This window comes from Bombina bombina, chromosome 1, assembly GCF_027579735.1.
Source record: "Bombina bombina isolate aBomBom1 chromosome 1, aBomBom1.pri, whole genome shotgun sequence".
Taxonomy (NCBI): Eukaryota; Metazoa; Chordata; class Amphibia; order Anura; family Bombinatoridae; genus Bombina; species Bombina bombina.
The window spans coordinates 408578026-408604064 of NC_069499.1; the positions used below are offsets into that span (position 1 = coordinate 408578026).

Genomic DNA, 26039 nt, shown 5'->3' on the forward strand with positions numbered 1-26039 from the left:
GTGCCGGGTGATTAACGTTTGGGTTTTCACTCGAGGTTCCTCCGAACGCTGATTCTTTAGCCTATTGCGCTCTTTCTTGCGATGGCGGAGTATCATCCTTCCCCACTTTTGGGGTGATTGTCTGGTCGGGTGCGCGGGCATGTTTGTCTTTCTCTGTTCTGAGTTATATTACTCTAAGAGGTGGTGTGCACGGGTTCCCTGCCTTCTGTGGGAGCTACAGCTCCAGCGTTTGCCTGCTCAAAGTAGTTTCCTTGAATAATAGCTTCTTCAAGCTCTCTGACTAATACCCTCTGTCGGACTATGGTCTTTGATGTTCTGGTGTATTTCTTCCTCGATGTTACGCTAGCCTTGGGGTTTCTCAGTAGGAGTGTCGAGGTTGGGTACGGAGGGCCACCCTGCGAGGGTCAGGCAGTTGTTCATTTTTCCTCAACATTCCATTTGGGGTTTCGTGGGCGGTGCTTTACGTTAATTCTCTGAGATAGCAAGCAGGGCCCTGGGTTATCATTTGCCTTTGGGTATTGGTGTTACCCTGCCTGTGTGTGTTTCACATGTTGCCGCTTGCCTACGAGATTTTTTGCGATCCATTTGCACTGGGTGCTGATTCTCAGACTGTTCAGGAGTCCTTCATGACTCTTGGGTTTGAGGCTATTTCTAGATCGCCAAGTCTACGGACTTTAGAAGTGCGCTCTCTTCTTGGAGATGCAGTTTAGGGTTCTTTCAGAGATGGATCTTTGATTGACCATTGTCGAGGACCCTGGCCTTGTTCTGTCTCTCCATGGATGGGTGTGGACAGTTCGGTTCACGCTTGATGTTTATGGTCCCGCAGGCCCCTTTCATCTGGGCTAGGGCTCTGTGAGAGATGCTTATATGACTGTGGCTTAGGCTTTAGGTCTTTCTAACGGGCCCCTACCAGTCTACTGGTGCATTTACTATGGTTCTGTAGTCTCCAGGTGTTTTTCAACTGGGTTAGCGATGTGGCCGAGGGGTCTCACCTCTATGGTAGGGATTTTTTTCCATTGTTTCATCCCATTCTCTTCCAGAGTAGGGTTTTGGGTTCTCCGGTTTCAGAATTACCTTAGTATTGCTGAAAGTCCTGGGGGGGTCCTTTGTCCTGCCTTGCAGGGGTCCTTCCTGCATTTCAGGTTCCTGGAAAGGGAGCTGTGATGTTGTGTCTGGTTTCCTCTGTTCTCCTTCAGGAGGCTGAGGTTTTGCTCTCGTGGGAGCTTTTTACTATGTGTATCCAATATATGGATGCTGAGGTTTTTGGAGGACGTCTTCTCTTGGGAAGTGTGCCCTTTTTGCCCACGACTGCATGTAGGGGGTTCTTGTACCCAAGCACAATCTTTCTCCTGACTCACGGTAGCATGCCATTTGTAGCAGCGGTCTAACAGGGGACTTTGTTCCTCGTTGATACTCTTTCTTTTCCTGTAGTCTGGGACTCTTGTCTTTGGTCTTTTGACTAGCCTTGGGCTGGGACCGTTATCATGGAGGGAAGGTTGGGGATCGTTAATCTATGCAGTGTTGGCCATTTTCTGCTGTTGGTCCTCTTCTTTAAGGGAAGACTTTGGATGTCCTCCTTCTTTATACTGGCATCTGGTGCCAGGAGGGGGGTGCTCCTTGGAGCCGCCTATTCGGTGGTCTGTAAGCCCTTGGAGGTTTGCCGTTGGAACCATCAACAGTGATTTGCTCAGTGATGGTGTATCCAGTTACAAGCTAATTGCTTTTGTCTGGATGCTAACAAGCTTTGACACGCCTTTAGGAGGTTTGTGTTAGCATTAGGGTGTCAGCCTTACTTTTGGAGGCTGGTCTTTGAGAGTTCCTGTTCAGGCAGTTTGAGTTTCTCTGGAAGAGCTCTGTTCTAGCTGCTGGGATATTTATCCTGTTTCTGCTGTCTCCCCGCCTATCTAGCCTCCAGTTCTAAATATGTTATGGAGCATCGGGGGACCTCATGATTTCCTGGAGTACCTTAGGGTATTGTATGGGATTAGGGACATGAGGGGTTTCCACAAGTCCTTTTGGGGACATGTTCCCCTGGGGACATGTTCCCTGTGTATGGATCCTTCTTTTTTTGGGTCCTTGTGTTCTAGGGAGTTTGTTTCCCTGGACGTTGCCTTTGTAAAGACAACCATGGGTTGTTATCTAGGTGTTGAAAACGTTCCTTCGGATTTTCCTGGTCTCTGGTTCCCTTTTGGGGGGGGCAGATGCGATCCTTATCTTTGGCCGAGTACCTTCTTGGGAGTAATGACCCATAGGGCAGACGACTCAGAGGTTTGTTTGGGGCCTGACGGACTCCTAGGTCTCTAGTTCGGCTTTGCCGGTGGTGTAACTGATGTGCAGTTACCTGGGCTCAGGTTTTTCTCCTGTGTCGTTTGTACTTAACTTGTTTTGGGTGTTGAATAATTCAGGCTGTGGTGCCTTTCGAAGGGGGCCGCCTTTTGTACCCACCCGCTTATTTGCATTCAGTGTCCTCTAGCTTGGGTATTGTTTCCCCCAAAAGTAATACATGCAGCTGTGGACTCTTCCCTTTTAAAGGGACACTGTACCCAAAAATGTAATTTCGTGATTCAGATTGAGCATGAAATTTTAAGCAAATTTTGAATTTACTCCAAATTTTTCTTCATTCTCTTGGTATCTTATTTGAAATTCAAGAATGTAAGTTTAGATGCCGGTCCATTTTTGGGTGAACAACCTGGGTTGTCCTTGCTGATTGGTGGATGAATTCATCCACCAATAAAAAAGTGCTGTCCAGAGTACTGAAACCAAAAAAAAAAGCTTAGATGCCTTCTTTTTCAAATAATGATAGCAAGAGAACGAAGAGAAAATTGATAATAGGAGTAAATTAGAAAGTTGCTTAAAATTGCATGCTCTTTTCTGAATTACAAATTAACAATTTGGGTTCAGTGTCCCTTTAAGAAGAAAAACATAAATTATGCTTACCTGATAATTTAATTTTCTTCTGAAGGGAAGAGTCCACAGCTCCCGCCCCCGTGTTTTTATCTCTATGAGGCGGCTTGTAATTTTTTTTTTCTTCTTGGCACCTTTTTTCACCCTTGATATTTCTCCTACTGTTCCCTTGGCAGAATGACTGGGGGATGAGAGAAGTGGGGGAGGTATTTAAGGGACATGAGACCTTACATTTTTCTTTCATGATTCAGATAGAACATACAATTTTTAAAAAAACTTTCCAATGTATTTATATTATTAATTGTGCTTTATTTTCTTGGTAATCTTTTATTGAAGGGGAGCAATGCACTACTGGGGAGCTAAATGAACACATCAGTAGGCCAATGACAACAGGAATATATATGCAGCTACCAATCAGCAGCTAGTTTCCAGCTACTCAGCCGACCTAGTATTCTTTTCAACAAAGCATACCAAAAGAACAAAGCAAATTAGATAATAGAAGTAAACTGGAAAGTTTCTTTAAAATTGTATGCTCTAAATGAATAATGAAAGAAATATTTTGGGTTTCCTGTCCTTTAAGCCTTTACAATAAATAATAGCCTTATAAATAGCATCTATATTAAAATAAGAGCTCTTATTTTAATATAGATGCTATTTATAAGGCAAATGATTTATAGAAACTGGTAGTGGAATTCCCATGTTTCTTAATGGCCTTTATAGTATCTTTTTTTAATTTTAGATAGATACTGTATTAGCTAATCCTCACGTGAGGGGGTTGGAAGTAATCATACCCAGACCTTCTTTTTAGCTACAGTGTTTACCTATGGTAATGTTCGTTTTTGCATATCTGTTAAATAAAGTGTTAATTTAATTTTCTATTATTTATTGTATTCACTGAGTGTATAATTCTACACTTGGCTTAAATGCCATAACCCCCCCCCCCCATTCTCCCTAAGCTATATCACCCTTTAAGCCTTTGGCTGGGTGTGTCTTTGCCTCCTCATGGTGACCAGGTTCTGAATTCCCAAAAGTAATGAATCCAGCTGTGGACTCTTCCCTTCAAAAGACAAAAAAAATATCAGGTAAGCATAATTCATGGGGCTTTTTTTCTGCATCAACCCCTTAACTGTAGTTTAGCTGCCCCATACCTCCCTGTTCCTTTTTTTGTTCTGTAGCAACCCCTTTTCTTTATTGTAGCTGCCTCATCCCTCCCTGTCCCTTTTTTATTTTCTGTAGCAACCCCTTTTCTGTAGTGTAGCTGCCCCATCCCTCCCTGTTCCTTTTTTATTTTCTGTAGCAACCCCTTTTCTGTAGTGTAGCTGCCCCATCCCTCCCTGTTCCTTATTTATTTTCTGTAGCAACCCCTTTTCTGTAGTGTAGCTGCCCCATCCCTCCCTGTTCCTTTTTATTTTCTGTAGCAACCCCTTTTCTTTATTGTAGCTGCCTCATCCCTCCCTGTTCCTTTTTTATTTTCTGTAGCAACCCCTTTTCTGTAGTGTAGCTGCCTCATCCCTCCCTGTTCCTTTTTTATTTTCTGTAGCAACCCCTTTTCTGTAGTGTAGCTGCCTCATCCCTCCCTGTTCCTTTTTTATTTTCTGTAGCAACCCCTTTTCTGTAGTGTAGCTTCCCCATCCCTCCCTGTCCCTTATTTTTCTGTTCTGTAGCAATCTTTTCTGTAGTGTAGCTTCCCCATCCCTCCCTGTTCCTTTTTTATTTTCTGTAGCAACCCCTTTTTCTCCAACATAGGTGTGTCCGGTCCACGGCGTCATCCTTACTTGTGGGATATTCTCTTCCCCAACAGGAAATGGCAAAGAGCCCAGCAAAGCTGGTCACATGATCCCTCCTAGGCTCCGCCTACCCCAGTCATTCTCTTTGCCGTTGTACAGGCAACATCTCCACGGAGATGGCTTAGAGTTTTTTAGTGTTTAACTGTAGTTTTTATTATTCAATGAAGAGTTTGTTATTTTAAAATAGTGCTGGTATGTACTATTTACTCTGAAACAGAAAAGAGATGAAGATTTCTGTTTGTATGAGGAAAATGATTTTAGCAACCGTTACTAAAATCCATGGCTGTTCCACACAGGACTGTTGAGAGGAATTAACTTCAGTTGGGGGAACAGTGAGCAGTCTTTTGCTGCTTGAGGTATGACACATTCTAACAAGACGATGTAATGCTGGAAGCTGTCATTTTCCCTATGGGATCCGGTAAGCCATTTTTATTCAGACAGTAAATAAGGGCTTCACAAGGGCTTATTAAGACTGTAGACATTTTCTGGGCTAAATCGATCATATTTACACATATTTAGCCTTGAGGAATCATTTAATCTGGGTATTTTTTGTAAAATAATATCGGCAGGCACTGTTTTAGACACCTTATTCTATAGGGGCTTTCCCTAATCATAGTCAGAGCCTCATTTTCGCGCCGGTATGGCGCACTTGTTTTTGAGAACAGCATGACATGCAGCTGCATGTGTGTGGAGCTCTGATACATAGAAAAGTCTTTCTGAAGGCATCATTTGGTATCGTATTCCCCTTTGGGCTTGGTTGGGTCTCAGCAAAGCAGATTCCAGGGACTGTAAAGGGGTTAAATATAGAAACGGCTCCGGTTCCGTTATTTTAAGGGTTAAAGCTTCCAAATTTGGTGTGCAATACTTTTAAGGCTTTAAGACACTGTGGTGAAATTTTGGTGAATTTTGAACAATTCCTTCATTCTTTTTCGCAATTGCAGTAATAAAGTGTGTTCAGTTTAAAATTTAAAGTGACAGTAACGGTTTTATTTTAAAACGTTTTTTGTGCTTTGTTATCAAGTTTATGCCTGTTTAACATGTCTGAACTACCAGATAGATTGTGTTCTGACTGTGGGGAAGCCAAGGTTCCTTCTCATTTAAATAGATGTGATTTATGTCATAAAAAATTTAGTAAAAATGATGCCCAAGATGATTCCTCAAGTGAGGGGAGTAAGCATGGTACTGCATCATCCCCTCCTTCGTCTACACCAGTCTTGCCCATACAGGAGGCCCCTAGTACATCTAGCGCGCCAATACTCCTTACTATGCAACAATTAACGGCTGTAATGGATAATTCTATCAAAAACATTTTAGCCAATATGCCCACTTATCAGCGAAAGCGCGACTGCTCTGTTTTAGAAAATACTGAAGAGCATGAGGACGCTGATGATATTGTTTCTGACGGGCCCCTACACCAGTCTGAGGGGGCCAGGGAGGTTTTGTCTGAGGGAGAAATTTCAGATTCAGGAAAAATTTCTCAACAAGCTGAACCTGATGTGATTACTTTTAAATTTAAGTTGGAACATCTCCGCGCTCTGCTTAAGGAGGTGTTATCCAATTTGGATGACTGTGATTATCTGGTCATTCCAGAAACACTATGTAAAATGGACAAGTTCCTAGAGGCCCCGGGGCCCCCCGAAGCTTTTCCTATACCCAAGCGGGTGGCGTACATTGTTAATAAAGAATGGGACAGGCCCGGTATACCTTTCGTACCTCCCCCCATATTTAAAAAATTGTTTCCTATAGTCGACCCCAGAAAGGACTTATGGCAGACAGTCCCCAAGGTCGAGGGGGCGGTTTCTACTCTAAACAAGCGCACCACTATACCCATAGAAGATAGTTGTGCTTTCCAAGATCCTATGGATAAAAAATTAGAAGGTTTGCTAAAAAAGATGTTTGTTCAGCAAGGTTACCTTCTACAACCAATTGCATGCATTGTCCCTGTCACTACAGCCGCGTGTTTCTGGTTCGATGAGTTAGAAAAGGCGATTATTAGTAATTCTTCTTCTTATGAGGAGATTATGGACAGAATTCGTGCTCTTAAATTGGCTAATTCTTTCACCCTAGACGCCACCTTGCAATTGGCTAGGTTAGCGGCGAAAAATTCTGGGTTTGCTATTGTGGCGCGCAGAGCGCTTTGGTTAAAATCTTGGTCAGCGGATGCGTCTTCCAAGAACAAATTGCTCGACATTCCTTTCAAGGGGAAAACACTGTTTGGCCCTGACTTGAAAGAGATTATCTCTGATATCACTGGGGGCAAGGGCCACGCCCTTCCTCAGGATAGGTCTTTCAAGGCCAAAAATAAACCTAATTTTCGTCCCTTTCCGCAGAAACGGACCAGCCCCAAGTGCTACGTCCTCTAAGCAGGAGGGTAATACTTCTCAAGCCAATCCAGCCTGGAGACCAATGCAAGGCTGGAACAAAGGAAAGCAGGCCAAGAACCCTGCCACTGCTCCCAAGACAGCATGAGATGCGGGGCCCCCGATCCGGGACCGGATTTGGTGGGGGGCAGACTCTCTCTCTTCACTCAGGCTTGGGCAAGAGATGTTCTGGATCCTTGGGCGCTAGAAATAGTCTCCCAAGGTTATCTTCTGGAAGTGATTCATCCTGTTCCATTAAAAGAACGAGGGATGGGGTTCTACTCCAATCTGTTCGTAGTTCCCAAAAAAGAGGGAACGTTCAGACCAATCTTAGATCTCAAGATCCTAAACAAGTTTCTCAAGGTTCCATCGTCCAAAATGGAAACCATTCGAACAATCCTTCCATCCAGGAAGGTCAATTCTTGACCAAGGTGGATTTAAAGGATGCGTATCTACATATTCCTGTCCACAAGGAACATCATCGGTTCCTAAGGTTCGCATTCCTGGACAAGCATTACCAGTTCGTGGCGCTTCCTTTCGGATTAGCCACTGCTCCAAGGATTTTCACAAAGGTACTAGGGTCCCTTCTGGCGGTGCTAAGACCAAGGGGCATTGCTGTAGTACCTTACTTGGACGACATTCTGATTCAAGCGTCGTCCCTTCCTCAAGCAAAGGCTCACACGGACATAGTCCTGGCCTTTCTCAGACCTCACGCATGGAAAGTGAACGTGGAAAAAAGTTCTCTATCTCCGTCGACAAGAGTTCCCTTCTTGGGAACAATAATAGACTCCTTAGAAATGAGGATTTTTCTGACAGAGACCAGAAAAACAAAACTTCTAAACTCTTGTCGGATACTTCATTCCGTTCCTCTTCCTTCCATAGCGCAGTGCATGGAAGTGATAGGTTTGATGGTAGCGGCAATGGACATAGTTCCTTTTGCGCGCATTCATCTGAGACCATTACAACTGTGTATGCTCAGTCAGTGGAATGGGGACTATACAGACTTGTCTCCGAAGATACAAGTAAATCAGAGGACCAGAGACTCACTCCGTTGGTGGCTGTCCATGGACAACCTGTCACAAGGGGTGACCTCCCGCAGACCAGAGTGGGTCATTGTCACGACCGACGCCAGTCTGATGGGCTGGGGCGCGGTCTGGGGATCCCTGAAAGCTCAGGGTCTTTGGTCTCGGGAAGAATCTCTTCTACCGATAAATATTCTGGAACTGAGAGCGATATTCAATGCTCTCAAGGCTTGGCCTCAGCTAGCGAGGGCCAAGTTCATACGGTTTCAATCAGACAACATGACGACTGTTGCGTACATCAACCATCAGGGGGGGAACAAGGAGTTCCCTGGCGATGGAAGAAGTGACCAAAATCATTCAATGGGCGGAGACTCGCTCCTGCCACCTGTCTGCAATCCACATCCCAGGAGTGGAAAATTGGGAAGCGGATTTTCTGAGTCGTCAGACATTGCATCCGGGGGAGTGGGAACTCCATCCGGAAATCTTTGCCCAAATCACTCAACTGTGGGGCATTCCAGACATGGATCTGATGGCCTCTCGTCAGAACTTCAAGGTTCCTTGCTACGGGTCCAGATCCAGGGATCCCAAGGCGACTCTAGTAGATGCACTAGTAGCACCTTGGACCTTCAAACTAGCTTATGTATTCCCGCCGTTCCCTCTCATCCCCAGGCTGGTAGCCAGGATCAATCAGGAGAGGGCGTCGGTGATCTTGATAGCTCCTGCGTGGCCATGCAGGATTTGGTATGCAGATCTGGTGAATATGTCTTCGGCTCCACCATGGAAGCTACCTTTGAGACGAGACCTTCTTGTTCAAGGTCCGTTCGAACATCCGAATCTGGTCCCACTCCAGCTGACTGCTTGGAGATTGAACGCTTGATCTTTTCAAAGCGAGGGTTCTCAGATTCTGTTATTGATACTCTTGTTCAGGCCAGAAAGCCTGTAACTAGAAAAATTTACCACAAAATTTGGAAAAAATATATCTGTTGGTGTGAATCTAAAGGATTCCCTTGGGACAAGGTTAAGATTCCTAAGATTCTATCCTTCCTTCGAGAAGGATTGGAAAACGGATTATCTGCAAGTTCCTTGATGGGACAGATTTCTGCCTTGTCTGTGTTACTTCACAAAAAGCTGGCAGCTGTGCCAGATGTTCAAGCCTTTGTTCAGGCTCTGGTTAGAATCAAGCCTGTTTACAAACCTTTGACTCCTCCTTGGAGTCTCAATTTAGTTCTTTCAGTTCTTCAGGGGGTTCCGTTTGAACCCTTACATTCCGTTGATATTAAGTTATTATCTTGGAAAGTTTTGTTTTTGGTTGCAATTTCTTCTGCTAGAAGAGTTTCAGAATTATCTGCTCTGCAGTGTTCTCCTCCTTATCTGGTGTTCCATGCAGATAAGGTGGTTTTACGTACTAAACCTGGTTTTCTTCCAAAAGTTGTTTCTAACAAAAACATTAACCAGGAGATAGTCGTGCCTTCTCTGTGTCCGAAACCAGTTTCGAAGAAGGAACGTTTGTTGCACAATTTGGATGTTGTTCGCGCTCTAAAATTCTATTTAGATGCTACAAAGGATTTTAGACAAACATCTTCCTTGTTTGTTGTTTATTCTGGTAAAAGGAGAGGTCAAAAAGCAACTTCTACCTCTCTCTCTTTTTGGATTAAAAGCATCATCAGATTGGCTTACGAGACTGCCGGACGGCAGCCTCCTGAAAGGATCACAGCTCCTTCCACTAGGGCTGTGGCTTCCACATGGGCCTTCAAGAACGAGGCTTCTGTTGATCAGATATGTAGGGCAGCGACTTGGTCTTCACTGCACACTTTTACCAAATTTTACAAGTTTGATACTTTTGCTTCTTCTGAGGCTATTTTTGGGAGAAAGGTTTTGCAAGCCGTGGTGCCTTCCATTTAGGTGACCTGATTTGCTCCCTCCCTTCATCCGTGTCCTAAAGCTTTGGTATTGGTTCCCACAAGTAAGGATGACGCCGTGGACCGGACACACCTATGTTGGAGAAAACAGAATTTATGTTTACCTGATAAATTACTTTCTCCAACGGTGTGTCCGGTCCACGGCCCTCCCTGGTTTTTAATCAGGTCTGATAATTTATTTTCTTTAACTACAGTCACCACGGTATCATATGGTTTCTCCTATGCAAATATTCCTCCTTAACGTCGGTCGAATGACTGGGGTAGGCGGAGCCTAGGAGGGATCATGTGACCAGCTTTGCTGGGCTCTTTGCCATTTCCTGTTGGGGAAGAGAATATCCCACAAGTAAGGATGACGCCGTGGACCGGACACACCGTTGGAGAAAGTAATTTATCAGGTAAACATAAATTCTGTTTCTTTATTGTAGCTGCCCCATCCCTCCCTGTCCTTTTTTTTCTGTGGCAACCCCTTTTCTGTAGTGTAGCCGTCACACCCGACCCTGCCCGCTCCTGCCCACCCTCTCTGCTGATCCTCACACCGGTCACTGCTGATCTCCATGTATGTTTGTCCCTGCGCAGTCTCTACTGCGCATGACAGCTTCGTACAAACATACTTAACCTTTTATTCATCTACTTAACTGCAAAGGGCTCCAATGCATTTATATATGTCTATATATGTATTTATGTGTTTTTATGTGTATATACATCTGTAAATATATAAACATATAGATACATAAATAGATATGCTTACATATATAGACATTTATATATACATACTGTACATCTTTAGATATGTATATGTATATAGCTCAATCAATGTTAAAGCCCTTTGACTGCTTTTTTTTCTAACACCTGAGACCTCATTTCTTTGAGCCCTTATAACTTTTTTTTTTATGCAATATTTGTTTAATTATTTTTATTAGATAGTGTTATTACGAGTGTAACTGTACTTTTTTTGTTTTGGGAAACAGTTAACCGCAGCTCTCAGGACGCGCTAATCTGACAAGCGCTAACTTGAATTACACTCAAGCGATCACGTGTGCTTTCAACTTGTAATGCCAGCGCAACTTAACCTCTGTGCAAACAGGCAAAAGCCTAATATCACTTGCACGCAAATGTTTGTGCTCCACTCTGACTCAAAATGTTTGGTGCTGTTCTTTTTACTGCATTTAACCTCAGCTAACTGCATGTTTAGGTGCTTATATTTGTTGATATATGTGTATGCATTTTTCTCTTGTTAAGTGTGTTCAGTCCACGGGTCATCCATTACTTATGGAATATATTCTCTCCCCAACAGGAAATTGCAAGAGGATCACCCAATCAGAGCTGCTACATAGCTCCTCCCCTCACATGTCATATTCAGTCATTCTCTTGCAACTGAAAAGATAGGACGTTGTGAGAGGTTCTGTGGTGTTTTTATACTTCAATCAAAAGTTTGTTATTTTAAAATGACACCGGAGTGTGTTGTTTATTCTCAGGCAGTATTTGGAAGAAGAATCTGCCTGCGTTTTCTATGATCTTAGCGGCAGTAACTAAGGTCCACTGGCTGTTCTCGCATATTCTGAGGAGTGAGGTAACTTTCAGAAGGGAATGGCGTGCGGGGAACCCTGCAAACAAGGTATGTGCAGTAAATTATTTTTCTATGGAATGGAATTGACTAAGAAAATACTGCTGATACCGATGTAATGTAAGTAAAAGCCTTTAATACAGTGAGAGCGACTGTTAACAGGCTGATTTAAATATATACAGTAAAGTAATTTTCTAAGGAATGGAATTTGACTGAGAAAATGCTATTAATACTGAAGTGATGTTATAAGCCTTAAATGCAGTAGGTATCAGGCTTATCAATAGAGATACAAGCTCATTAAAAAAGGGATGTTTAAAACGATTTTACTGGCATGTTTATTTTCGTTTTGTGAGGTACATTGGTGATAAAACTTGTTGGGACATTTTTCCACATGGCTGACAATATTTCTGCATAGAAACAGTTAACTGACACTCCCAATATTGTAATATTGAGTAGGAGGGGCCTATTTTAGTGCTCTTTTGACGCAGTAAAAAATTCAAGCTCTGTCTTCCTGCTTCCTTCTGCTTGACCCGGGTCGTCTCCAGACAGCTTAAGGGACTTCATAAGTCATTTTGAGGGAGGTAATCAGTCACAGCAGACCTGTGACAGTGGTTTTTTGACTGTATTAATAAACGTTTTTTTGCTTATAAAAACCGTTTGGGTTTTAAGGGGTTAATCATCCATTTGCAAGTGGGTGCAATGCTCTGCTAACTTAATACATTTACTGTGAAAATTTGTTTGCTATAACTGATTTGGTCATTGTTATTTCAACTGTGACAGTTTTCTGTGCTTCTTAAAGGCACAGTAGCGTTTTTCTTTATTACTTGAAAAATTATTTACAGTGTTTTCCAAGTCTGCTAGTCTTATTGCTAGTCTGTTTAAACATGTCTGACACAGATGAATCTGTTTGTTCACTATGTTTAAAGGCCACTGTGGAGCCCCACAGAAACATGTGTACTAAATGTATTGATTTCACTTTAAATAATAAAGGTCAGTCTTTATCTATAAAGGAATTATCACCAGACAACGAGGGGGAAGTTATGCCGACTAACTCTCCTCACGTGTCAGTACCTTCGCCTCCCGCTCAGGAGGCGCGTGATATTGTGGCGCCAAGTGCATCAGGGACGGCCATACAAATCACCTTACAGGACATGGCTAATATTATGAATAATACCCTGACAGAAGTATTATCTAAATTGACAGAATTAAGAGGCAAGCGCGATTGCTCTGGGGTAAGAATAGAGCACGCTGGTGCTACAAGAGCCATGTCCGATACTGCGTCACAGTTTGCAGAACATGAGGACGGAGAGCTTCATTCTGTAGGTGACGGATCTGATCCAGGGAAACCGGATTCAGAGATCTCTGATTTTAAATTTAAGCTTGAGAACCTCCGTGTATTGCTAGGGGAGGTTTTAGTGGCTCTGAATGACTGTAACACAGTTGCGATTCCAGAGAAATTATGTAGGCTGGATATATACTATGCAGTACCGGTGTGTACCGACGTTTTTCCTATACCTTAAATGCTTACAGAAATTATTAGCAAGGAGTGGGATAGACCTGGTGTGCCCTTTTCCCCACCTCTTATATTTAGAAAAATGTTTCCAATAGACGCCACTACACAGGACTTATGGCAGACGGTCCCTAAGGTGGAGGGAGCAGTTTCTACTTTAGCCAAGCGTACTACTATCCCGATGGAGGATAGTTGTGCTTTTTCAGATCCAATGGATAAAAAATTGGAAGGTTACCTTAAGAAAATGTTTGTTCAACAAGGTTTTATCTTACAGCCCCTTGCATGCATTGCACCTGTCACTGCTGCTGCGGCATTTTGGTTTGAGTCTCTAGAAGAGGCCATTCACTCAGCTCCATTGGATGAAATTATGGACAAGCTTAAAGCACTTAAGCTAGCTAATGCATTTGTTTCTGATGCCATTGTACATCTAACTAAACTAACGGCTAAGAATTCCGGTTTTGCCATTCAAGCGCGCAGAGCGTTATGGCTTAAATCCTGGTCAGCTGATGTGACTTCTAAATCTAAATTACTTAATATTCCTTTCAAGGGGCAAACCTTATTCGGGCCCGGCTTGAAAGAAATTATCGCTGACATTACGGGAGGTAAGGGTCATACCCTTCCTCGGGATAAGGCCAAATCAAAGGCCAAACAGTCTAATTTTCGTGCCTTTCGAAACTTCAAGGCAGGAGCAACGTCAACTTCCTCCGCCCCAAAACAGGAAGGAACCGTTGCTCGTTACAGACAGGCCTGGAAAACTAACCAGTCCTGGAACAAGGGCAAGCAGGCCAGAAAACCTTCTGCTGCCCCTAAGACAGCATGAAGGGATGGCCCCCTATCTGGAAACGGATCTAGTGGGGGGCAGACTTTCTCTCTTCGCCCAGGCGTGGGCAAGAGATGTCCAGGATCCCTGGGCGTTGGAGATCATATCTCAGGGATATCTTCTGGACTTCAAGGCTTCTCCTCCTCTAGGGAGATTTCATCTTTCAAGGTTATCAGAAAACCAAATAAAGAAAGAGGCATTCCTATGTTGCGTACAAGACCTCCTAGTAATGGGAGTGATCCACCCAGTTCCGCGAACGGAACAAGGACAGGGATTTTATTCAAATCTGTTCGTGGTTCCCAAGAAAGAGGGTACCTTCAGGCCAATTTTGGACCTAAAGATTTTAAACAAATTCCTAAGAGTTCCATCATTCAAAATGGAAACTATTCGGACTATCCTACCCATGATCCAAGAGGGTCAGTACATGACCACAGTGGATTTAAAGGATGCCTACCTTCACATACCGATTCACAAAGATCATCATCGGTTCCTAAGATTTGCCTTCCTAGACAGGCATTACCAGTTTGTAGCTCTTCCCTTCGGGTTGGCTACGGCCCCGAGAATCTTTACAAAGGTGCTGGGCTCTCTTCTGGTGGTGGCTCCGTATCTAGACGACATCCTGATACAGGCGACAAGCTTGCAAATTGCCAAGTCTCATACAGAGATAGTTCTGGCATTTCTAAGATCGCATGGGTGGAAGGTGAACGTGGAAAAGAGTTCTCTATCACCTCTCACAAGAGTCTCCTTCCTAGGGACTCTGATAGATTCTGTAAAAATGAAAATTTACCTGACGGAGGCCAGGTTATCAAAACTCTTAAATGCTTGCCGAGTCCTTCATTCCATTCCACGCCCGTCAGTGGCTCAGTGCATGGAAGTTATCGGCTAAATGGTAGCGGCAATGGACATAGTGCCATTTACGCGCCTGCATCTCAGACCGCTGCAATTATGCATGCTAAGTCAGTGGAATGGGGATTACTCAGATTTGTCCCCTCTACTAAATCTGGATCAAGAGACCAGAGATTCTCTTCTCTGGTGGTTATCTCGGGTCCATCTGTCCAGGGGCATGACCTTTCGCAGGCCAGATTGGACGATTGTAACAACAGATGCCAGCCTCCTAGGTTGGGGCGCAGTCTGGAATTCCCTGAAGGCTCAGGGATCCTGGACTCAGGAGGAGAAACTCCTCCCAATAAATATTCTGGAGCTAAGGGCAATATTCAACGCTCTTCTAGCTTGGCCTCAGCTAGCAACACTGAGGTCCATCAGATTTCAGTCGGACATCACGACTGTGGCTTATATCAACCATCAAGGGGGAACCAAGAGTTCCCTAGCGATGTTGGAAGTCTCAAAGATAATTCGCTGGGCAGAGTCTCACTCTTGCCACTTGTCAGCGATCCACATCCCAGGAGTGGAGAACTGGGAGGCGGACTTTCTAAGTCGTCAGACTTTTCATCCGGGGGAGTGGGAACTCCATCCGGAGGTATTTGCTCAACTGGTCCATCGTTGGGGCAAACCAGATCTGGATCTCATGGCGTCTCGCCAGAATGCCAAACTTCCTCTTTATGGTTCCAGGTCCAGGGACCCGGTAGCGAAGCTGATAGATGCTCTAGCAGCTCCTTGGTTCTTCAGCATGGCTTATGTGTTTCCACCGTTTCCTCTGCTCCCTCGACTGATTGCCAAGGTCAAACAGGAGAGAGCATCGGTGATCCTGATAGCGCCTGCATGGCCACGCAGGACCTGGTATTCAGACCTAGTGGTCATGTCGTCTTGTCCTCCATGGACTCTACCTTTGAGGAAAGACCTTCTAATACAAGGTCCTTTCAATCATCCAAATCTAATTTCTCTGAGACTGACTGCGTGGAGATTGAACGCTTGATCCTATCAAAGCGTGGTTTCTCCGAGTCAGTTATTGATACTTTGATACAGGCACGAAAGCCTGTTACCAGAAAAATCTACCATAAGATATGGCGTAAATACCTGTATTGGTGCGAATCCAAGAGTTACTCGTGGAGTAAGGTTAGGATTCCAAGGATATTGTCTTTTCTCCAAGAGGGTTTGGAAAAAGGCTTATCAGCTAGTTCTTTAAAGGGACAGATTTCTGCTTTGTCTATTCTTTTGCATAAGCGTCTGGCAGAAGTTCCAGACATCCAGGCTTTTTGTCAATCGTTAGCTAGGATTAAGCCTGTGTTTAAAACTGTTGCTCCTCCGTGGAGCTTAAACATGGTTCTTAAAGTTCTTCAAGGAGTTCCGTTTGAACCCCTTCATTCCGTTGATATTAAACTTTTATCTTGGAAAGTTCTATTTTTGATGGCTATTTCCTCGGCTCGAAGAGTCTCGGAATTGTCTGCCTTACACTGTGATTCTCCTTATCTGATTTTTCATTCAGACAATGTAGTTCTGCGTACTAAACCTGGGTTTTTACCTAAGGTAGTCTCTAACAGAAATATCAATCAGGAGATTGTTGTTCCGTCATTATGTCCTAATCCTTCTTCAAGGAAGGAACGACTTTTGCATAATCTGGATGTAGTCCGTGCCCTGAAATTCTATTTACAGGCAACAAAAGATTTTCGTCAAACTTCTTCCCTGTTTGTCGTTTACTCTGGACAGAGGAGAGGTCAAAAAGCTTCGGCAACCTCTCCTTTTGGCTTCGTAGCATAATACGTTTAGCCTATGAGACTGCTGGACAGCAGCCCCTGAAAGAATTACAGCTCATTCCACTAGAGCTGTGGCTTCCACCTGGGCCTTTAAGAATGAGGCTTCTGTTGAACAGATTTGCAAGGCTGCGACTTGGTCTTCGCTTCACACTTTTTAAAAATTTTACAAATTTGACACTTTTGCTTCTTCGGAGGCTGTTTTTGGGAGAAAGGCTCTACAGGCAGTGGTTCCTTCCGTTTAAGTGCCTGCCTTGTCCCTCCCATCATCCGTGTACTTGGCTTTGGTATTGGTATCCCATAAGTAATGGATGACCCGTGGACTGAACACACTTAACAAGAGAAAACATAATTTATGCTTACCTGATAAATTTATTTCTCTTGTAGTGTGTTCAGTCCACGGCCCGCCCTGTCTTTTTAAGGCAGATCTAAATTTTATTTAATACTTCAGTCACCACTGCACCCTATGGTTCCTCCTTTCTCGTCTTGTTTTGGTCGAATGACTGAATATGACATGTGAGGGGAGGAGCTATGTAGCAGCTCTGATTGGGTGATCCTCTTGCAATTTCCTGTTGGGGAGAGAATATATTCCATAAGTAATAGATGACCCGTGGACTGAACACACTACAAGAGAAATAAATTTATCAGGTAAGCATAAATTATGTTTTTTATATATCATGTTTTGTGTTCTAAATTGGTACTTCTATTTTTTAAAACGTCTTTCAGATAATTTCTAGGAATTATAGAGCATCCTTTATTGTTTTACATTTTTCTTTTGTTCCTAAGTAGAATTTCTTGTTTTAAGGAATAACATTTTACCTATACCCGAATAGTGTATTATTATTATGTTTGCATGCCCACTTCCTTTAATTTAGCTTTATGACAGTTTAATACAGCTCATTTATCTGAGCATGGTGCTGAGGTACAAACTTTCTGTGGAATTAAAGGGACAGTATACACCAATTTTCATATAAACGGCATGTAATAGACACTACTATAAAGAATAATATGCACAGATAATGATCTAAAAATCCAGTATAAAAGATCTAAAAAAGTATAAAAGAAAGAAGCTCCCAGTTTAGCACTGTTGATGAGGTTAACCTGGGACACCCACTGAAATGGGCTAAAAAACAAAAAGAGTAGACACTGTCCACCCTCCCCTTCATATGAAAAGACCATTTACAAACACAGGAGAAAGCTGGAGTAGGTAGACAACAGTATACTTCTGAAACCTTGGGGCTTTGTTAGAAGGCTGAAAATCAGCAGTTATTTAAAAATAAGCAAAACTATAGAAACCCTGTATGGTCTATATAAATGAATCATCTACAAAACTTTTATGCAAAGAAAATATATAGTGTACAATGTCCCTTTAAAATGCTTTGGCTACAAGAGCAATGAGTTGCAGCTTTCTCTGGCAGTAAAATGGTTAATAGATCCTGACTCATTAAACCAATTATGATTAACTGCAAAATCATTTTCTCAGGTGGTGAGTTGATTTTATAGACTGTAAAGGAGTTACAGCTGTTACCGTTAGCAGGCAATTATCCTGTTGTTGCTGTTAAGGATTGTAAATGTCTATTGATTATTACTAATGTTATCATGGGATCAAATTAGCAATTGTTAGCCATATACATTCATTTTAAATGAGGCAAAAACCATTCGGAATAAGCTGACAAGGAATGTAATTCTTTATTTAAGATTGTTATCCGAGCATGAGAAGATTAACATGTCCATCATCTGTTAATAGAAATGTTCAGGGATTACAGCTAGAGCACACAATATCATTTTAGAGAACAGCTGTTATTTTTAGTCTCAGGTCATAGTGCATTCTGTATATTATATATGGAACTTTTAATGGCCCTGTCCTCCATAGGCAGGTTATCGAGAAAAGGAAATCTAATAGTTTTAAATGTATGGGGCCAAATTATCAAGGACCGAATGGCCCCTCGAAACAGCAGTTAAAAAGCAGCGCTGAGCAGCAGACAGCAATCAACCGGATCAGATATGATCGGGTTGATTGACACCCTCTGCTAGCAGCCGATTGGCCACTAATCTGCAGGGGGCGGCATTGCACAAGCAGTTCACCAGAACTACTTGTGCAATGCTAAATGCAGAGCGGATCATGTCTAACAGATGTTTAATAAATCGGCCCCTATGTCCGTAAAGGAAAATAAAGAAATAGGAAATGTATCAAGCTACCACTTTTAGTTAGGGCTGTTTTTTACAATTCTGTGATGTGAAAAAGGCAAATGCATATTTAATCCATTATTAACCCTTTTTGCTTTTGTTTTTATTCTTCAGGAAGAACTAGAAACTGCAAAGAAGTTTTTATACTATGAAATGGGATATAAAGCTCGGTCTGAGCAACTAACTGATCGTTCTGAAATTAATCTGTCACCTTCTGATGTGGACAGGTAAATACATCTGCACATACCCAGTAGGCTAGTGAAACTATGTTAGCATTGTAGGATTGCTTACTAGACGGCTAGTTATGTTCTATGATATATGTATTATGCACTTTCTTTTTAATGACACAATGAGTCCACTGATCATCTAATTACTATTGGAAATATCACTCCTGCCCTACAGGAGGTGGCAAATAGCACCACAACAAAGCTGTTACAGGGACAGTTTACTCAAAAATTTCTCCCCTTTAATTTGTTTCCAATGATCCACTTTACCTTCTGGAGTGTTTTAAATTGTTTACAAGTAGCTCCTTTACCCTTATATTGGCATTTGAAATAGTTGCTTTAGCATGTGGTATCGCCACCTATTCTGAAAGTTTGTGGCCGCAGGTCCAAGCTATAGATAAGCTTTGTAAACACAGCCAGCAGAAGAAATTACACTCCCAGTGGGATATAGCAGAGATAAGGCAATACAATGTTTATTTCCCATTGTTCTCTCCAAGTACTGGTGATTGTTTTATGGACAGATATAAGATAAAGAAGCAGGTATATGTACACAATGGGATAAAGTAATGAGATCTGATTATACCTACAAGCTCAGCCCATTTTATTAGGTTGTGGCTTCAAAACACAAAATCAGAGCTTTAATATACACAAATAAACCTTAAAAAGCTAATTTTCATACATTTACTCTGCAGTTGGTAAAAAAGCAATTGTAAACACATTAAGGGAAAAACAATTTTACAGTATACTGTCCCTTTAAATATCACCTCCCTTCCCTCCCAACCCAGTCATTCTCTTTGCCTACGTTAGAGCTAGGATGTAGTAAAGTTAGGTGTTAGTTAAGATTCTTCAATCAAGAGTTTATTATTTTTAAAGTGGTGCAAGATTGTCCTGCTTTGTCCTAGGGTGTAGCCGTAGTCCATATCAGTCTCTTCAGTAGATCAGTGGTGGCAATGGGAACTGGTGGGACATATTTCTCAGTGCGCCTCTCATAGATTTTATGCTGCCTTGATTATGAAAGCCTGAGGGGAATACTCAGTCCTTTTTGTTTCCACAGGCCTATGTGAGGGAGAGGACCTCTCAAGCCGGGTGAGCTGCCCTGCTGTCAGGCAGATTGGTCAGGTAAGTGCTGACTTTAATTATTTCTGAGAAGACTTCACACAGAAAAAGTGGGCACTTTATTTTCAAAGGAGGAAAGAAAGGGCCGTTTCATGTAAAGCTCTTTATTTCTCTGGGGACATTTTATCTCGCCTTACTGGAGAGAACTCTTAGACAGCATGGCAGGCACTGGGGCTGAGATTGCTGCTTATTGAATATACTGTGGTGGTTCCACTTCTCCCAGCAGTTAAACTTGATAATTACCGACAAGGAGATTGTTAGTTAGAGACGCCCACGAGGGGCGGAGCTAAGTGAGGCGGTAATCTTAGCATTACGCGCCATTTTCATTACAGTGTGTATGGAGGTGACAGAGTTCAGGCCAACTAGAAGTGCATGTGTTATAAGAAGCAAGCGATTCTAGGAGCGGAACTCGACTAGTATCGTCTCCTGCTGGAATCCGGATCGTTTAGATTGCTAAATTGTCTTTTCTTCAGTGTTACAGGGCAGGTAGGCACCTCAGCATAGAGCTGAGATGTAGAGGTGTATTTTATTTTTGGCTGATTATCGGTTTACCGCATTCTGCAGTTTAAGAGTAAAAAAGTTGCGGTTTAAATTTTAAAGAGACAGTAACGTTTTTTGTCAATTTTTCTTTTTATTAAAAATTGCCCTTATTATTGCTAATTTGATCCATTAAAAGTCAGAATGGACCAAGAGGCTTTGCAAAATGTCACCTGCTCTTTGTGCTTTGATTCCCTTTTGTTCCTCTTGTATTGAGAGGACTTTAAGTTACAGGAATAACATTTTTCCTGAGCCAACATTTTCTAAGGAGGATGCTGTTCAGGAATCCAATGATAATGTTCAATATATGCCGTAGCTTTCTCCTCAAGCGTCCCAAATTTTACCGCCCTCACATGCAGTGCCCTGCACTTCCTCTTTAACTCCAGTTGGGGTTACTTCCTCATGTCTTCTGCAGTTTCATATGCGTTTTCTGCTTTTCCTATGTTGCAGGGAAAGCATAAGAGGAAAATCAGACATTCAGTAAGCGAGGTTTCTGAGGCAGTTATTGCTATTATGGATGCCCCCTCCCAGAAGCCTGAGGGGATACCGTAGTAGCATCTGAAGGTGAAATTTCAGATTCTAACAGTGTAATTCCTTTTACTGATACTGAAGTGGTATCCTTTAGGTTTAAGCTAGAACACCTCCGTCTGCTAATTAAGGTGGTTTTAGCTTCATTGAACGACAGCGACTCCATGGTCATTATTAATCCTAAGAAATCCAGTAAGCTTAACAAATATTTTGAGGTACCTTCCTCGATAGATGTTTTTCCGTTACCAGACCGAGCTTCTGAGATCATTACTAAGGAGTGGGAGAGACCGGGTATCCCTTTTTCTCCATCTCCTATATTTAAAAAGATGTTCCCCATAGCTGACTCTGTCAAGGAGGCTTGGCAAACAGTCCCCAAGGTATAAGGAGCGGTTTCCACTCTGGCTAAGAGAACTACTATACCTATAGAGGATAGTTGTGCTTTTAAAGATCCTATGGACAAGGGGTTTCTCAAAAAGATGTATGTACACCAAAGTCTACAATGGCAACCAGCTGTGTGCATTGCTACCGTCACCAGTGTGGCAGCATATTGGTTTGATGCGTTGTCTGATGTGAGTGAGATCCAGGATAGGATAAAAGCTCTTAAGTTGGCTAATTCCTTTATTACGGATGCTTCCCTTCAAGTTATCAAACTGGGAGCAAAGATTTCAGGTTTCTCTGTTCTAGTGCACAGAGCCTTATGGTTAAAGCCTTGGTCTGCAGATGTATCCTCTAAGTCTAAGCTTCTAGAGATTCCTTACAAGGGGAAGACCATGATGGAGACCCATTCAGTCTTGGAATAAGGGGAAACAATCCAAGAAGCCTGCTATTGAATTAAAGACAGCATGAAGGGCATTCCCCAGATCCGGGACCGGATCTTGTAGGGGGCAGACTTTCCTTCTTCGATCAGGCTTGGGTTTGAGATGTTCCGGATCCCTGGGCTGTAGACATACTGTCCCAGGGATACAAACTAGAGTTCAAAAGTTTTCCTCCCAGAGGCAGGTTTCTGCTTTCAAGATTATCTGTAGACGTGACAAAAGAGAGGCATTCTTACCCTGTGTAAGAGACCTTTCCGACCTGTGAGTAATAGTTCCTGTTCCGATACAGGAACATGGTCAGGGATTTTATTCCAATCTGTTCGTGGTTCCCAAAAAAGAGGGAACCTTTAGACCAATTTTAGATCTCAAGAGTCTAAACAAATTCCTCAGAGTACTGTCCTTCAAGATGGAAACTATTTGTTCCATTTTTCCTTTGGTCCAAGAGGGTCAATTCATGACAACAGTGGATTTAAAGGATGCGTACCTGCATGTTCCTATTCACATGGATCATCACAAGTTTCTAAGATTTGCCTTTCTAGCCAAAGACTTCCAATTCGTGGCTCCGCCCTTCGGTCTTGCCACAGCTCCCAGAATTTTCTCAAAGGTTCTGGGATCGCTGTTGGCGGTTACGGGGCATTGCAGTGGCGCCCTATCTGGATGACATCCTGGTCCAGGCGTCATTCTTACAACAAGCAAGATTCCACATGGAAATGTTATCCTTCCTGCGATCTCATGGTTGGAAGGTAAATTTGGAAAAGAGCTCCATAGTTCCAAACACAAGGGTATCTTTCTTAGGAACAATAATAGATTCCCTATCAATGAAGATTTTTCTGACAGAAGTCAGGAAATCAAAGATTTTCAATACTTGTCTAGCTCTGCAGTCCACTCCTCGGCCATCAGTGGCTCAGTGCAATCGGGCTGATGGTGGCGGCAATGGACATCATCCCGTTTGCTCGGTTTCACCTCAGACCTCTGCAGTTAAACATGCTCAGGCAATGGAACAGAGATTTTGCGGACTTGTCTCCTCAAATACTGGTAGTTGTCGCTAGATCATCTCTCCCAGGGAACCTGCTTTCGCAGGCCATCTTGGGTGATTGTAACAACAGACGCCAGTCTTCTAGGATGGGGAGCAGCCTGAGGCTCCCTAAAGGCTCAGGGAGTTTGCATTCAGTCAGAGTTTGTTCTACCTATAAACATTCTGGAGCTGAGAGCGGTCTTCAATGCTCTTCTGGCCTGGCCCCAGTTAGCCTCAGTCCAGTTTATCAGGTTCAAGTCGGACAACATAACTTCAGTGGCTTACATCAATCATCAGGGAGGAACAAGAAGTTCCTTAGCGATGACAGAGGTAACCAAAATAATTCAGTGGGCGGAAACCCACTCTTACTGTCTGTCGGCAATCCACATCCCAGGAGTGGACAACTGGGAGGCGGACTTCGTCAGCAGGCAGACCTTTCATCCGGGGGAGTGGGAACTCCATCTGGAAGTGTTTTCCTGCCTGATCCTCAAATGGGGTCAGCCAGAATTGGATCTCATGGCATCTCGGCAGAATGCCAAGCTTCCGAGGTACGGGTCGAGGTCCAGGGACCCTCAAGCGGTACTGATAGATGCCCTGGCGGCACCGTGGGCCTTCAGTCTAGCATACCTATTTCCTCCATTTGCTCTTCTTCCTCGGGTCATTGCTCGAATCATGCAGGAGAGGGCTTTGGTGATCCTCATTGCACCAGCTTGGCCTCGCAGGATTTGGTATGCAGATCTGGTGGACATGTCGTCTCTACCACCTTGGAGACTTCCGTTGAGGAAGGACAATCTACTTCAAGGACCCTTCTTTCATCCAAATCTAGTTTCCCTGAAGCTGACTGCTTGGAGATTGAACGTTTAATTTTATCCAAGCGGGCTTTTCAGAATCGGTTATAGAGACCATGATTCAGGTTCGTAAACCTGTAACTAGAAGGATTTATCATAAGATATGGCGTAAATATCTCTATTGGTGTGAATCCAAGGGCTACTCCTGGAGTAGAGTCAGGATTCCTAGAATTTTGTCCTTTCTACAAGAGGGTTTGGAGAAAGGATTATCGACAAGTTCCCTAAAGGGTCAAATTTCTGCCTTATCTATTTTGTTACACAAGCGTCTGGCAGATGTTCCAGATGAAAAATCAACCAAAAAGAAACCGGGTAGGTAAAACAAACTGGAGCTTTATTTCTTCATTTAAAATTAGGCAACAAGCTTTAAAAACATAGCGCAGACAAGGGTAGACTAGTCTGACATGTTTCGACCTTGACTGGCCTTAATCATAGACACTTTAGTCACAGTAAATGGGGCGGCTTTATACCACCCTCCTTAATTTCATTGGCTGTCTGTGCTTAGATGGCAATTGATAAATCTGCTACCCTATATATCGGATGTATGAGATAAGCAGTATAATGAGTAAAGTTTTATTTACATTGTTAGGTTCCTTTGTCTGTACTTAGTGTGTCTATTCATCACTTACTGTCTCGAACAAACTAACTAAAAGTGTGTATATAAAGAACATTTGGTTTTGGCTATAAGCACTGCGGACTCAGCTTGAATGGCATAGTTAATAGCTTATAAAAAGCACCATCCAATCATGCCATCTAGCATAATGCTACTGGGTCTCTACTTAATTCACTTGTTCACTATACACTTAAATTGTTGTTATCCATGCTGTATTATAAAAGATATTATACATACTAGAGAATTAATACAACCTCAATGAATACCTAAAATAAATAAATTGACACTAAGAAAGTGCAGTCCAAAGAATGTTGTCCCAACTAAATCTAAACTCAATACTTTTGCTCAATAAAACAATAATTGGTGATTATAAAATTTAATACTGAGAATGATCGGGGAGTATGAAGTAGTAGGGTAGTATTAGGGGAGATGACTAATACCAGTAATTAATCAAATCTCCCTCTATATTCATGCCATTCGGACTGCGTGTATACAATTTGAAAATCCAAAAGGCTTCCTTTTTATACAACTCCATAGTCCTACTCCCTCCCCTTGGTTTATTCTTGATTAAATCTATAATCATCCAAGTAAATGTCTTGACGCTTCCGTCATGCTCATATATGAAATGCTTAGATGCACCTGTCGCTATCCTCCCTCTCTCGATGTCATTAAGGTGTTCACGTATGCGCTCTCTGGCCTCACGTGTAGTACACCCTACATATTGCTTCTCACAGGAGGTACATGTTATAACGTAAGCTGCAAATTCTGATCGACAATTTGTGCAGTAATTACAATCAAAGACTCTTTGTGTATAATTAGACTGGAACACTTTACTACTTGTAGTGTGACTACAAGCAATACAGCTATGTAGGCCACACTTATAGTGTCCTTTACAGCTCAGCCAGCTACTCTGCTTAGGTGGTTTTCTAAGGGCGCTAGGTGAGACAAGATTTCCAATGGTCACATTTCTTTTGGAGACAAATAAGCAACCCTCGTCAACCACATTCTTAAGGGCATCATCAGCCTTCAAAATTGGCAGGTTCCTCCTTATGATCTCACAAACTTCCCTGTACTGATTAGAATAGGTGGTGACAAAGGTTATTTCACTGTTCCCTCTAGATTTAGTTGATGTCTTAGTAGTAAGTAAATCTGCTCTGGGGATGCTCTGAACCTTCAAAAAACCTCCAGCCGGAATTGGATCTCATGGCATCTCGGCAGAATGCCAAGCTTCCGAGGTACGGGTCGAGGTCCAGGGACCCTCAAGCGGTACTGATAGATGCCCTGGCGGCACCTTGGGCCTTCAGTCTAGCACACCTATTTCCTCCATTTGCTCTTCTTCCTCGGGTCATTGCTCGAATCATGCAGGAGAGGGCTTTGGTGATCCTCATTGCACCAGCTTGGCCTCGCAGGATTTGGTATGCAGATCTGGACATGTCATCTCTACCACCTTGGAGACTTCCGTTGAGGAAGGACAATCTACTTCAAGGACCCTTCCTTCATCCAAATCTAGTTTCTCTGAAGCTGACTGCTTGGAGATTGAACGTTTAATTTTATCCAAGCGGGCTTTTCAGAATCGGTTATAGAGACCATGATTCAGGCTCGTAAACCTGTAACTAGAAGGATTT

The 26039-nt window shown here is 42.9% G+C and overlaps 1 protein-coding gene across 1 annotated transcript in view; it reads left to right on the forward strand.

Annotated features, from left to right (window-relative positions):
* The window catches only part of GPD2 (glycerol-3-phosphate dehydrogenase 2), a gene marked incomplete in the record, with an annotated part of 636690 nt that overhangs the window by 529746 nt on the left and 80905 nt on the right, over positions 1–26039 (forward strand). Inside the window, 1 exon segment of the mRNA XM_053698314.1 lies at positions 18836–18948. Coding sequence (XP_053554289.1) covers positions 18836–18948 — 113 coding nt within the window.